This window comes from Phyllobates terribilis, unplaced genomic scaffold (genome assembly GCF_046119375.1).
Source record: "Phyllobates terribilis strain yellow unplaced genomic scaffold, ASM4611937v1 Scaffold_7__3_contigs__length_470593459, whole genome shotgun sequence".
NCBI classification, from domain to species: domain Eukaryota; kingdom Metazoa; phylum Chordata; class Amphibia; order Anura; family Dendrobatidae; genus Phyllobates; species Phyllobates terribilis.
In genome coordinates this window covers 415843925-415858398 of record NW_027362767.1, presented here as the reverse complement: position 1 = coordinate 415858398, position 14474 = coordinate 415843925, and the positions used below count along the sequence as shown (strand labels likewise).

Genomic DNA, 14474 nt, shown 5'->3' with positions numbered 1-14474 from the left:
CATTTTTGGTGAATTTAGGTTGGCTTGCTGTGAGTAATTACAATCTGTGGAGATATCCAGTCCTTGTTGAATTTAATCAGAGTAAGTCTGTCTGCATTTTCTGTGGAGAGGCGTGTGCGCCTATCAGTGATGATTGCCCCAGCGGAACTGAAAACACGCTCAGACACCACACTAGCAGCCGGGCAGGCCAGCCCCCTCAAGGCATATAAGGAGAGGTCGGGCCAAGCGTTCAGCTTAGACACCCAATAATTAAAGCGAACTGAAGCGTCAGAAAGGACGCCTGTATGGTCACTTAAGTACCCCTTGACCATGTTCTGCAACTTATCCCTACTTGGCATTGTTAGAGGCTCAGGTAGCCTTTACTGTTGTGCTGCTTAATTGAAAATTGCCCAATTTGTGCACATTTTCCCCCCACCTCTGTTGGAGCTGGTGTTTGTCTCTCTCCCCATTATCCCTTAGTGTTGAAAAGAGCCGGTACCACTTCCACCAGCATTGTCTGAGGGTGATGTTTTCAGCAACTGATCTACAATGGCCCTCTTGAACGATTCCATTGTAAAACTCTTTGGTGACTCCAAAAGGAGAGAAGGAAATTTCTCCATGTACTGTGGATCGAGAAAGGTGTCCAACCAGTATAGGTTGTTGGATAAAATGTGTATCACGCGAGGGTCTTGCCACAGACACTTACACAAGAACTGTGCCATGTGGGCCAAGCTGCAAAAAGCCAAATGTTCTGTGTCCCCAACAGTAGAAACAGTACCCATCCTCTCCTCACGCTGACTCGCCTCCACCTCCTCCTCTCCAGCCCATCCAGGCTGGACAGACATGAAGCTTGGGGTTAGGTGTCCCCTCTGTAGCATTACAATTCCCCTCGGTAGCACAGAAAAACAAGTCCTCTCCCTCCTCATCTTCCTCCTCATCACCCAATGTTGCCTCATAATATTGGCTGGGCTGGGTAGTATCACCCATTGGGAAATCTGGCTCCATACCAACATGCTGGGTACTCAAAGCTTCCTCTTTGAGATTATGCAGTGATTGTTTCAAGAGAGACAGCATTGGGATGGTTACTCTGATAATAGCCTGATCACTGCTCACGAGGTTGGTGCAGTACTCAGTTCTCAAGCACCTCACAAATGTCTGCGATCCACACCCACTCGACAGTTGTGTGTGGTGGCTGACTCTCAGTCTGACGGGCATGCTGAAGCTGGTATTCAGCTACTGTCCTCTGCTGTTCACTAATCCTCGCCAACATATGATAGGTTAAGTTCCACCGCGTGGGCAGGTTGCAAATGAGTCAGTGACTTGGCAAATTCAAGCGCTTTTGCAGCGCTGTAAGAGCAGCAAAAGCGGTAGAGGAACGGTGGAAATGGGCACTAATACGGCGCACCTTATCAAGTAGGTACGGCAGGTCACGGTAAGTGTTCAGAAATTTCTGAACAACTAGGTTCAGCACGTGAGCCATGCATGGCACGTGTACCAGCTTGCCAACCTTTAAAGCCGCCAGGTTACACCCATTATCGCAGACAACCAGACCAGGTTGGAGGTGCAGCGGGGAGAGCCCACTGATCAGTCTGTTTTAAAGCTTGCCACAGCTCTGATGCAGTGTGTGCTTTCTGACCTAAACAGATCAGCTTCAGCAGAGTGTGTTGCTGCTTTGTCAATGCGCTGCTGCACAGGTCCCAGCTTGTCAGTGATGGGGAGGGTAATTCAGCAGAGGATGAGGAGCAAGAGAAGGGGAGAGAGGAAGTGGAATATGAAGAGGCGGAAACCCTGACAGAATTTGGGCCCGCTATTCTTGACGTGGGTAGGATGTGTGATGTTCCAGTTTGCGCATTTGTCCTACCCTCCACCAGGTTCACCTAGTGTGCCGTGACAGAAATGTATCGTCCCTGTCCACAACAACTTGTCCATGTGTCTGTTGTTAGGTGGACCTTCCTGGTTACGGCGTTGGTGAGAGCATGGTTCAGATTGTTTAACACGTGCAGGGACGGCACACCAGGCAAAATAGTGGGGGCTGGGAACACTCTATTGTGGGGCAGCCACAGCCAAGAGATCACAGAAAGACTGTGTTCCCACAAGCCAAAACGGCAACATCTCCACAGCTAGCAATTTGGCAATGTGCGAGTTCAGTATTTGTGGCTGTGGATGCGTGTCTAGGTATTTACTCTTTCTTTCCAAGCTCTCCGGCACGGACAATTGGATGCTTCGCTGGGACAAGGAAGTGGATGTGGTTGATGTTTGTTGTGTGTGTGAGCAACCGCAGCTTGTGGGCAGGAGGTATGAGCTCCTGCTTCCTGAACAGCAGATTCTGAAGGACATAGCCCAGGCGACATAGCATTGGTTTGACCCGCAGATGCAGATTTGGTACCCTGGTGTTCCGCCCCACCCCCCTACTGGGGTGCTTGGCTGCCATGTGGTTTCACATACTGGTGGTGCTCAGGTTGCCTTTGCCCTGGCCTCTGCTCAACTTGGTATGGCAGATGCTACAGACTACAATGTTTTTCTCTGAAGGACTTTCAGAAAAAAAATTCCACACAGCAGCTGAACACCCCCTTGCCCTGACTTGGTGCACAGCGGGGGTACTCTTGGGAACAGTTGACCCAGTTCTCACTCTGGGCAAACCACGACTCCTTGGTGCCTGTGTTGGTGCTACATATCCATCTTCCTCTGTGTTGTTGTCATGGCTATGCGTGCTAACGGTCCAGGTCGGATCAGTGGACTCATCGACCACCTCGTCTTCCATCTCATCCTCCTTCCCAGTTGACAATGTAGGCTGACCTGATGGCAACTGTGTCTCATTATCATCAGCCTCCACCTCTGGAGACAGTAAATGACGTTCCTCCAAGTGGCTTTCTTCTGGCCGTAGGTCCTCAAATACTTGAGCAACACCGCACGCCACCTCCTCTTGTCCCTTTTCAATACTGCATGGTGATAGGCCAGAGCCAACCAAATGATATGTACCCAACAGATCCTCGGAGTGGCCAAGCTTGGAGTCATATGTCTCCTGTGACTGATAATGGTGGGAGGAAGGAGAATCAGCTTCAGGATTGGATGGGCCAGCCTTCTGTGTATCCACAGTAGACTGTGTGGTCGTGGAAGATTTGTTGTTGCTTGATAAATGCGTAGAGGCCTTGTCTGCTATCCAAGACAGAATCTGCTCTCGCTCTTCTGGCTTCCACACACTTTTATGTTCCAGACTGGGAATTTTTTCCAGGAACATAGTGGATGCATCAAGCTTCTTCTAACCTGACACAGACTGAGTGCCTTTTCGCACACCACTGACGACACCATGTCCACGTCCCTTAACATGCTTTTTTGGCATTTTGGGTTTTGTTGACAAATTTTCAGATGTTGATGGCACAAGCCAAGCTAGCTGTCACAGCCAAAATAGTGAGTCAACCATGACTCAGTCCATAGGGCTAATTTTTACAAACCCTATGCACATTGTGCAGTGGACAAACCAGGACCGTATTCCTACTCCAGCCTAGCTACAATTTGTGATTGGAGGCCCTTGGGATGGTGGCTTCCTGCGTCACCCATGACTCATCCCATAGGGCTAATTTTTACAAACCATATGGACATTGTGCAGTGGACAAATCTGGAATGTACAATGGTCCTACCAAACTAATATTTGAGTCTTAAAGGAAGAGCGTAAGAAGGGAAAAGTGTCTAAAATTAATCTTTATTATGAAAATTACTAAAATTGATAATTAAAATATACCTCATATACATACATCCGTTACGAATGTATAGAAGATCAGTTATTAAAGTGAATGTACAAAAATCTGTGATCCAATAAATTTAGATGAGAGCTGATGTAAGTTATCAATCAAGAAAACCCTGACTCTTGTCCCTTGTAAATTATTTGTCAGGTATTTAAATTTCATATATAGGAAGTCATGGAGCTGATCACTACAGAGGTCATTATTTTATGACTCTTCAAAAATTAATTACTGATCAGTCGCCTTCCTAACCCGTAATTTAGTGCAATGTATTCACCAATAAGTATGCTGACAATGCTAACATCAAACAAATTGTGCTAAGCATTGGCTGACCTACAGATCCTTATAGATATAACTCCATCCAGAGATATAAAATTCTGTGTCCGTATATTAAATTTATTATCAGCCAGCACTCTCACTCATGCAATCATAAATTATATAATTTCAGATTATATAATCCTGTCTAGTGTGGTCATAGATAAATTAACATATTGATTTTAGCCTGCGTGCTGTAAGATAAACCATTTCTATAGGAGAGCAACTACACTCCATCACATGTGCCCAGCCGGTCATGGACAATTGGAGCGGTTCACATTGGCAATCCTACATGCAGTTATGCTGTCAGGACTGCCAGTGGACATTCAAATCTACCGCCCTAAATGTTTCTGTGCTAGCCACACAATTGAGCAGTCCGCATGATCATTGCTAGTGCGGACCCTCACAAAAACTGTTCAAATCGGCATATATTTAAGCCAGTTGGAACAGCCCAGCCACGTGCAGCAATATACCACTCGCACTACGCCTGCGAACGGGCAGCGATTCAAGCTCCGTAGTACCACCAACGATCCAGCCTATTGATCAAAGGCTGTCAGCATCAGAGCAGAGCTAGCATACTCATCAGGTCATACAATGTTTATTTGTTGCACAGCTCCATAAGACTTATATATTCAATCTTTTTTTTTTTTTTTGTGTCACCATCTAACTAGAGTCCCTAACGCGTGTTTCGCCGGAATACCGGCTTTTTCTAAGGGCCCTTATGACCACACCAGACAGGATTATATAATCTGAAATAAGAAGATAATTTATGATTGCATGAGTGAGAGTGCTGGCTGATATAAAATTCTGTGTCCGTATATTAAATTTATTATCTCTGGATTGCATTATATCTATAAGGATCTGTAGGTCAGCCAATGCTTATCACAATTTATTTGATGTTAGCATTGTCAGCATACTTATTGGTGAATACATTGCACTAAGTTACGGGTTAGCAAGGCGACTGATCAAAAATTAATTACTGAAGAGTCATAAAATAATGACCTCTGTAGTGATCAGCTCCATGACTTCCTATATATGAAATTTAAATACCTGACAAATAATTTACAAGGGACAAGAGTCAGGGTTTTCTTGATTGATAACTTACATCAGCTCTCATCTAAATTTATTGGATCACAGATTTTTGTATATCGACTTTAATAACTGTGATCTTATATACATTCTTAACGGATATATGTGTATGAGGTATTTTAATTATCAATTTTAGTAATTTTCATAATAAAGATTAATTTTAGACACACTCTTTTCCTTTCTTACTCCCTTCCTTTAAGACTCAATTACTACAAGGTGGTGTACACCAGTGTGTCATGATGTCCGATGAGATGTGACCATATCTTTACCAAACTAATATTTGTCATTGGAGGCTCTTGTCACAGATTGTGCCACATTGTGACTGAGATAGGGGATACATATTCAATAGAAATTTACACAGACTGTTGATGACCGACTGATGGCCCTCTGAAAACTTGAATTGAGGGCCACAACTACTACAGTACTCCATCATAGATAATGTTTGTCCAGGGAGGCCCTTGTCATGGAATCTTCCTGCACTTCTGACACAGCCCCCAGGAGTAATTTTTGGAAATACGATGCACATTCTGCACTGGACCAAGTAGTACAGTATCAAGAAGTCTTCTCTTCCTATATAATCTGGGGAATATTGACAGTCAAAATCTCTGAGCCATTTGGAGAAGCTTCTCCAACCCATCCTGGAGGGGGGGCACCATATATCCTTTGACTTGCACAAGTGATATATTTGAGTTCAGCTTTATTTTTCTGGTTCACACAGTTCAGCCAAACTGGAGGATCACAAGCCGCACTCACTGCTACCTTCTAGTTCTCCATGCCTTTTGGCCTTTTTCACTGTAGTCTCTGCCCTTAAATGAGTTAAATAATAGTGAGGGCCCTACAATATGAATAAGTGAGGGCACTCTCAAATGTACACGAGGGACCTCCAAAATTTCTAGAGGAGGGCACTTCAAAATGTATGTTACAGGGCCACACGAGGGCTCTCGCAAAACTCAGCTTTCCTGCCTACTGCAGGGCCTCTGAACATTTGAATTTAGAGCTGCAGTATCACATGGTGGTGGAAGAGGAGGAGGAGGGTCAAGCCCAACGCTACAATGGGCACATTGTAAACTGCTATGGAACATGCATTCCACTATCTGAGTGTCAATGATGGAGGGACCGCCCAAATGTCTAAGTAACATCTGTTCCTCCAAAACGCATGTTACAGAGCTACCTGAGGCCTCTTATGTCAAAGATCAACATACCTACTAGTACGTTCTAGCTGTGCTTGTAAAGTGCTGTGGAATAGCGAACTAAAAATGATGTATGACAAAGGGACCTTTAAAATGTATGTCAGGGCCCTCCCAATTGTAAAAGGCGAAAAAAAAAAAAAAAGCCACAACAGTATGTGTGAACAAAGGCTAAAAGGGATTTTTTTTTTGTTTCTCTGGTTTATTTAGCTTTATATACAAGTGATTATGCAGGAAAAACTGTTTCTTAACCTTTTTGGCCTGTTAAATGCAATTTAGGTTAGGTTTGGTGGTAGTTCTTGTGTGTCTGTAAAAGTGGCGTAATACTGCGAGAAACTTGTTCCCAGAAACCATATGTGAGTCAGAAATGCATGCAGGCACATTCTCCTGGCTCTTCCCATTCTGTTTCATCACTTTCCCATCCATTCCAGCCTTTTCCTCAGGCCCCCAGACCCCTTTGTAGGGTCCAGCAGAAAATTACTCACATTACCCACTGACTTACGTTGTACTCGCTATCCGGAACAAATACGTGATTATTACAAAGTACTCGTTACGAGTATAGAGATTACGAATGTTACGGTACTCGCTCATCACTACTAGGCAGTACTGTACAGCCACATATGGGGTATTGCCACGTTCAGTAGAAATTGTGTGACACATTTTGGCACCATTTTTACCCATTGTCCTCTGTGAAAATATAAAACTTGGGGCTAAGCCTGCGTGCCCACGTTGCTTATTACAAGAGTATATGCTGCGGAATTTCCGTAGCGTAAACACTTGTAAAATGCATGTATATCCGCACCCCATGGTCCCCAATGGCATTCCGCAATGTCAATGCCCATGCTGCAGATTTTTCCGCAACGTATATGCTGCGGTCAAAAATCCGCAGCATGTTCATTAATTTTGCGGAAGCGCAGCGGAATCAATGTGCGGATGGTACCCAAGTCTGGAGGAGAGGAGACTCTCATCCAGACCTGGGTACCAGAGAACCTGTAAAAAAAAGAATAAAATAAAGTTTATACTTATCTTCTGATGTTTTCCCTCCGTCGCGCTGTTGTGTGAAGGACCTGCTATGTCATTGAGTCATGTGACCCATCACATGACTCAATGACGTCACCGCAGGTCCTGCACACAACAGCGTGAGCCGCTCAAGACTCCGGACGGGGCACAGAATGCATCATAAGGTGAGTATAAACTTTATTTTTTTATTTTTTACCATTCTGATTCTTTTTTTTTAACTATTACTTGGTCACACTATATAAATCCATGCCGGTTGCATGGATTTATATAGTGTGAACAAGTTGTCAAGCACTTTTCCAAGTGATGCTTAAATCACTTGGAGAAGTGCTTGATAACCCGCATGCGGAAATGCATGCAAAGACGCTGCAAAGACGCCTCACAAACGCTTCGACCTGGCGGGAAAACCTCATGTAAAATCCGCATGCGATTTTCCCGCCAGGGAGAAGCGTAAAAAATATGCTTCAGTTCCGCAACATGGGCACTTAGTTTTAGGCTATTTTTTTTTTTTTTGTAGTAAAAAATATAAGTATTTTTTTCACATGTGGTGTCCATATGATCACTGCACCCCTAAATGAATTCATTGAGAGGTGTAGTTTGTGAAATGAGGCCACTTATCGGGGTTTTTTTCTGTTCTGGGACCTTTAAGTTTCTCCCAGTGGATCATGTCACCTGCAGACCACAACCGTAAAATCTGCACTGTAGTATAAGCACGCCTTCCCTTCTGAGCTTTGCACTGTGCCTAAAAAGTCGTTTTCGACCACTTATGGGGTATTTATGTACTCGAGAAATTGAGTAACATTTTCTCCTATTGCCCCTTTTTAAAATTGCAAACTTGGGGTCAAAGCAACAGTTTAGTGGAAAAAAATAGTATTTCATTTACTCAGCCCAATATTATACAAGTTTGTGTATCGCCTGAGGGTTAAAAATACTCTTTATTCCCTTAGATGAATTCCTTGAGATGTGTAGTTTACAAAATGGTGTCACTTGTGGGGGTTTCTGCTGTTTCGGCATATCAGGGGCTCTTCAAATGTGACATGGTGTCCGCAACCTATCCCAGCCAAAATAGTGCTTCTTCCCTTCCAAGCCCTGCTGTGCGCCAAAGCAGTAATTTTCCACCACATATGGGGTATCTGCGTACTCAGGAAAAATTGCACAGCAAAGTTTGGCTTCCATTTTCTCCTGTTACCCTTATGTAAATAAAATTTGGGGCTAAAATAATAATTTTGTGGCAACAATGTGTTTTTTAACTTTCACGGCTCAGCAATATAAAATTCTGTGAAGCCCTGAAGGTTCAAGGTGCTCATCACACATCTTGATAAATTCCTTGACTGGTTTAGTTTCCAAAATGGGGTCACTTGTGGGGGGTTTCCACTGTTCAGGCACATCAGGAGCCGTCCAAACGCGACATGGCGTCTATCGATTCCAGCCATTTCCCATTCCAAAACTCAAACAGTGATCCTTCCCTTCAAAGCCTTGCTGTGCACCCAAACAGTAGTTTTCCACCACATATGGGGTATCGGCGCACGAAGGAGAAATCGCACAACACATTTTATGGTGCATTTTCTCCTGTTACCCTTGTGAAAATGAAAAATTTGAGGCTAAAGCAACATTTTTGTGGGAAAAGGGTAAAATGATTGATAATTTTTTTTCCTTCCACATTCCATTAATTTTTGTGAAGCACCTGAAGGTTTAATAAACTTCTTGAGTGTGGTTTTGAGCACCTTGAGGGGTGCAGTTCTCTGAAATACGTGATTCAGACGGAAACCCCTGATGGAAGATTCCCAGTAATGAGACAGACACACTGTGGACGGCGCCTGACCTATGATCCGGCGGTGCCCATCTTTTTAGGCGTAAATAAAAGCGCGGTCAGCCACAGTTTTGTGCACCTCTGAAAAGAAGGATAACGCTGAACAGAGGCCAGACGGAGTCCAGAGTAACTCTGCTGCCTTATCTCCATTATAGTGAATGGATCCCTCCAGGGTTTCATCTGAATCTTGTCATTTGGAGATTTAGATGGAAACCCCAAAGTAAGTGCTCAGCGTAGAGCGCCGGATAAATGTGATCTAAAATGTTATGTAAAATGTTCCCAATAAAGGCTTCACATAAAAGCCCCCACTCAGGTCTGTCATGTGTTAATGGAAATATAGGGGGCTTCCACGTTACTGGTAGTACAAAGGCTCTGGAAAAGCTAAATGGCTCCTCACCCATGTGTTAATGGAAATATAGGGGGCTTCCACGTTACTGGTAGTACAAAGGCTCTGGAAAAGCTAAATGGCTCCTCGCCCCCAAAAGAAATTCAGCAAGTTCTGCGCATCCAAATCCCCCATCCCTTCTGAGCACCGCAGTGTGTCTAAACCACATTTAGTGTCCACATGTTTGGCAGGGGTATAATTTCCAAAATGGGGTCACTTGAGGGGGGATTCTGCTCTTCTAGCATTTAGGGGCTCTGTATATGGAGTACGCAAACTATTCTAGGAAAATCTGCGCTCCAGGAGGCAAATAGCGCTCCTTCCCTCCTGAGTGTCACCGTGTGGCCAAGCAGTACTGTGCAGCCACATATGAGGTATTGCCACATTCAGCAGAAATTGTGGGACAAATTTTGGTGCCATTTTTATCCATTATCCAGTGTGAAAATGGGGCTAAAACAACATTTTTGCGGTAAAAATTTATTTTTTCCTCACTGCCCAATGGAATAAAATTCTGTGACACACTGTGACTGTGCCACACCCTTGGTATCAGTATGATCACTGCACCCCTAGATGAGTTCATTGAGAGGTGTAGTTTGTAAAATGGGGTCATTTATGGGGGAATCTGCTGTTACGGCACCTCAGGGGATCTCCCAGTGAGTCATGGCACCCTCAAACCATAACAGTAAAATCTGTACTATAATATGGTGCTCCTTCCTTTCTGACCTTTGCACTGTGCCTTAAAAGTAGTTGCCAATTACATGTAGGGCATTGGCGTGCTCAGGAGAAATTGCACAACAAAATGAGAGGTCAATTTTCTCCTGTTACCCTTGTGAAAATAAAAAACTTGGGGCTAAAATAAATTTTTGTGGTGTTTGTGTGTGTGTGTGTTTTTTTTTTTGTTTTTTTTTACGGCTCTACGTTATAAACTTCTGAGAAGCACCTGGGGGTTCAAAGTGCTCATCACACATCTAGATAAGTTCATTGAGGGGTCTGGTTTCCAAAATGGGGTCACTTGTGGGGGGTTTCCACTGTTTAGGCTCATCAGGGCCTCTCCAAACGCAACATGGTGTTTGCTGATTATTCCAGCAAATTTTGAATTCAAAAAGTCAAATGGCGCTCCTTCACTTCCGAACCCTGCCATGCGTTTAAACAGTAGTTTTCCGCCACTTATTTGGTATCCGCATGTTCAGGAGAAATTGCACAATACATTTTGGGGTCCATTTTTATCTGGTACCCTTGTGAAAATAAAAAAAAATTTGGTCTAAATTAAATATTTTGTGAAAAAAAGTTTAAATGTTTATTTTTTTCTTCCTCATTGCTTCAGTTCCTGTGAAGCACCTGAAGGGTTAATAAACTTCTTGAATTTGGTTTTGAGTTCCTTGAGGGTGCTGCTTTTAGAATGGTGTCACTTTTGGGTATTTTCTGTCATATAGACCCCTCAAAGTGACTTCAAATGTGATGTGGTCCCTTAATGGTTTTGTAAATTTAAATTTTGTTGGAAAAATGAGAAATCGCTGGTCAACTTTTAACCCTTATAGCTCCTTAACAAAAAAAAAAAAAAATTTGGTTTCACAATTGTGCTCATGTAAAGTAGACATGTGGGAAATGTTATTTATTAAGTATTTTGTGTGACACATCTCTCTTATATCAGGGCATAACCATTCAAAGTTTGAAAATTGCAAAATTTAAAAAAATTTCTCCAAATTTGTTTATTTTACAAATAAATGCAAGTCATATCAAATAAATTTTACCACAATCATGAAGTACAATATGTCACGAAAAAACAGTCTCAGAATCAGTGGAATCCGTTGAAGCGTTCCAGAGGTATTACTGCATAAAGTGACAGTGGTCAGAATAGAAAAAATTGGCCTGGTCATTAACGTACAAAGTGGCTCAGTCCTTAAGGAGTTAATATTGAGTTGCATGCAGCGCATTGTGAAAAGTTGCAGGTTTAAGAGCTGTGCCAGGCAGGTGGGTTAGCCATTTGTGACATTATTTATGCAGAAGGATACTAAATGCAAAGAGCCAGCTGCTATAAATGGATTTGTCATTGTAGGGCTATGAAATTCATGTAACTGCGAATGTCAAACCGGAACCTGACCACATGAAAGATATCATTCGCTGCAGTGGAGCGACCTTCCTCCCTAAATTGCCTCGGTCATTTAAGGTAAGCAAGCACATGAATGCCGTTGGTGAACATAGTAGCTGCCTTTGACTTCAGACCATATGATCTTTGCTGACTTTATTCTTAGGAAAAATGTGTTATCGTATCCTGTCCTGAAGACGCTGCTCGTTGCAAGTCAGTCCCAGCATCGGTTCCCATCACATCAGCGGAATTTATCCTCAGTGGAATCTTGCGTCAGGAAGTAAACCCAGCAGCATACCTGCTGAACCCCACTGCGCCGGACACTGGGCCCACCCCAGCTAAGCGGAGGCGCTGAGTCTGTATAGAGACCTCTCAACATTTATTGCATAGTATTATTCACTTTGCGCAGTTTTTTTTTTCTTCCTGGAATTTGCATTGAAAATATGGAGCAGCTGTACGGGGGGCACAATCAACACAGGGGTCTTCTCATATTTGCAGGACAGTGGACCACCAAGTACCACTTCTGTTTCCACAAGTGAAGATTAACATGTAAAACTGTTTTTTCTCCCAAGATGCATATGACAAGAATAGAAACCAAATTTTATCCGTTCACCAGTATTGACATTGTGAGGGATTGGTAGAACACAACAATTTTTGGTGTTTTTATATTCCTTTATCACGCACTATACTTTTCGGTCCTGCACTTTTATTTTTGTCTTAATATCTCTAAAATAAAAAATGTCACTGTGCTATGAGACATTATTAAAAATGTCTTAATTGATTTTTTTTCTACACCTCTGATACAGATCTATGTTTCTTCATGGTAACAGACAACAGTCAAAGCCTTTTCTAGACTGATCCTATTAACTATATCCCCTTCCATTTTAATAGGTTAGCAAGAAAAAAGTATAAATCTGACTGTACAGAATCTGTTACAATGGAGACACGTTGGGCTGTAGAAACTAAACGATAATACATTTTTAATCACGTTCTAATGCAAAGTTACTTATTTTTGTCCTCAAAATGAAGGTAATTATCGCCTTTAAATCTATTTGTGAATTCTTCCTGGACTTCTTACTTCAGCAGTTTGGAATAGTCCCTTAGCATCAGGTGTTGCTTCATATCAAGTCCTCAATTGTCATAGTGAATCGACCAACTATTGCAGAGTTAATAAAGAGTAACTGTCAGTTTTATTTCATAAATCAATTGGACATGTGAAAATAAGCAACTTTTGTAATGCATCTCATCCCAGAACTCAGCTTCTTTCTCTTCCTGGACTGATCATTCACTCTTTGTTCAATTTTCCCGTTACTTAGATGGGATATGGCAATTGGTCCTTTTTAAAATTCTTTGAAGAGTGGAAGAGGGAGCTAGAAAGTCCTTCTGCTGCAAGTTCTTCTGAAATTACTGTTTAAACTTCTCCAAAGAATTTTCTAATCACCAATATACCATCTCCTATTAGTCACTGAAAGCACATTTTACCTATGAATTGTGAATTTTAAGAATGAAAGATCAGTCCATGAGGAAAAAGGAAGCTCCTTGTTTCTCGTTTTTACAGGTACTAAAGAATATAAAACTTCTAAAACAACTGTTACTCTTAAAGGGGTATTCCCATCTCCAAGATCCTATCCCAATATGTAGTAGGTATAATAGTAATATTAGCAAATATCTCCAATTAGAAATATAGTATTGTTGATTCGCTATGTCTCTTTCCTCATGTGCAGGCATCGCATGACCTTAGGTATCCATGCTTACGTCCACTAGCAACTAGCTGTGACTTTATCAGTGGACGTAACCATGGATACCTAAGGTCCTGCAATGTCTGCACATGAGGAAAGAGAGAGAGTGCATCAAAAGTACTATACTACATTTCTAATTAGAGATATTTGCTAATATTATTTATTATTACACCTATTACATATTGGGATAGAATCTTGGAGATGTGGATACCCCTTTTAAGTCCAGTGCAATATAATGCTAGGTATGTAATGAGATGGGTACAACCAGAACTGCTAACCTTGGTTTTGTTCACATTGGCAGGGCGAGGGCATTCACTAGCTTTTAGATTTTGAGCTGGCGTTGTAAACCTCCATCAATTTGTAAGGCCTAGACGTTCCCCTTGTACGTGAAAGTCGACACTACAGAAATGAATTCCTCCCATGGGGTCATGTAGTCCTGAAGAAGACTCTCCGCTTGTTTCACATGGTAGACTTTTATGTGATTTGTATAGATATCTTGTGTCCAGACTGGGGATCCCTGACACTTTGCAAATTCTCTACCTGTATATAGTGCTCAGCATTCCTGTACATAATAAACACGTGCTATTTTTTATTCTCGTTTTCAGTCTCTTTCCTCACCCCTCACCCCCCCCCCCTCCATTTCATAAGTAATAACCTTTTTATTCGTACTCCCATGACAGCACCACGAGAGAGAGAGGATCCACCCATCAAGGACAGGAAACCTACAGGTTAAAAAGGGTGGCACCTCTCTCCCGCCTCAGTTTTAGGTTTCCTGTCCTTGATGGGAGACCTCTCAGGCTTACCTGCAGGATAAAGATGGTCTCTTGCCCCAGATGGAATCGACAGGGTGTTTGGAACGGTGAGGTTTCCTACCTTAGTCGGTCCTGGACCTCTGGAGACGCCACGGCAGGGCTCATTGGGGCACCTCCGTGTGCGTTGCTGTGGGCGTGACATCCCCTCGCGTGGAGGTAGATGTCCGCCATGTGTGGAGCCGCATGCGGGCATCCTCCCCCCCCACTACACTACGCAAGAGATCTGGGCCGTGCCGGCGGGGAACATGACAGGCGCGGCCCTGTGACATGTTTCTGGTGCGTCGGAGACTCCGCCGGAAGTGGGTGGAGCTCACGCGT

The 14474-nt window shown here is 43.0% G+C and overlaps 1 protein-coding gene across 3 annotated transcripts in view; it reads left to right on the top strand.

Moving 5' to 3' along the window:
* The window catches only part of MDC1 (mediator of DNA damage checkpoint 1), a 48096-nt gene extending 34160 nt beyond the window's left edge, over positions 1-13936 (top strand). For all 3 annotated transcript variants that reach the window (XM_073641763.1, XM_073641764.1, XM_073641765.1), the window contains exons 15-16: positions 11576-11686; positions 11772-13936. In XM_073641763.1, the coding sequence (XP_073497864.1) occupies positions 11576-11686; positions 11772-11960 (300 nt within the window). In that variant the 3' untranslated portion in view covers positions 11961-13936. The remainder of the gene's footprint in view (positions 1-11575; positions 11687-11771) is intronic.
* Positions 13937-14474: the final 538 nt, after the last annotated feature.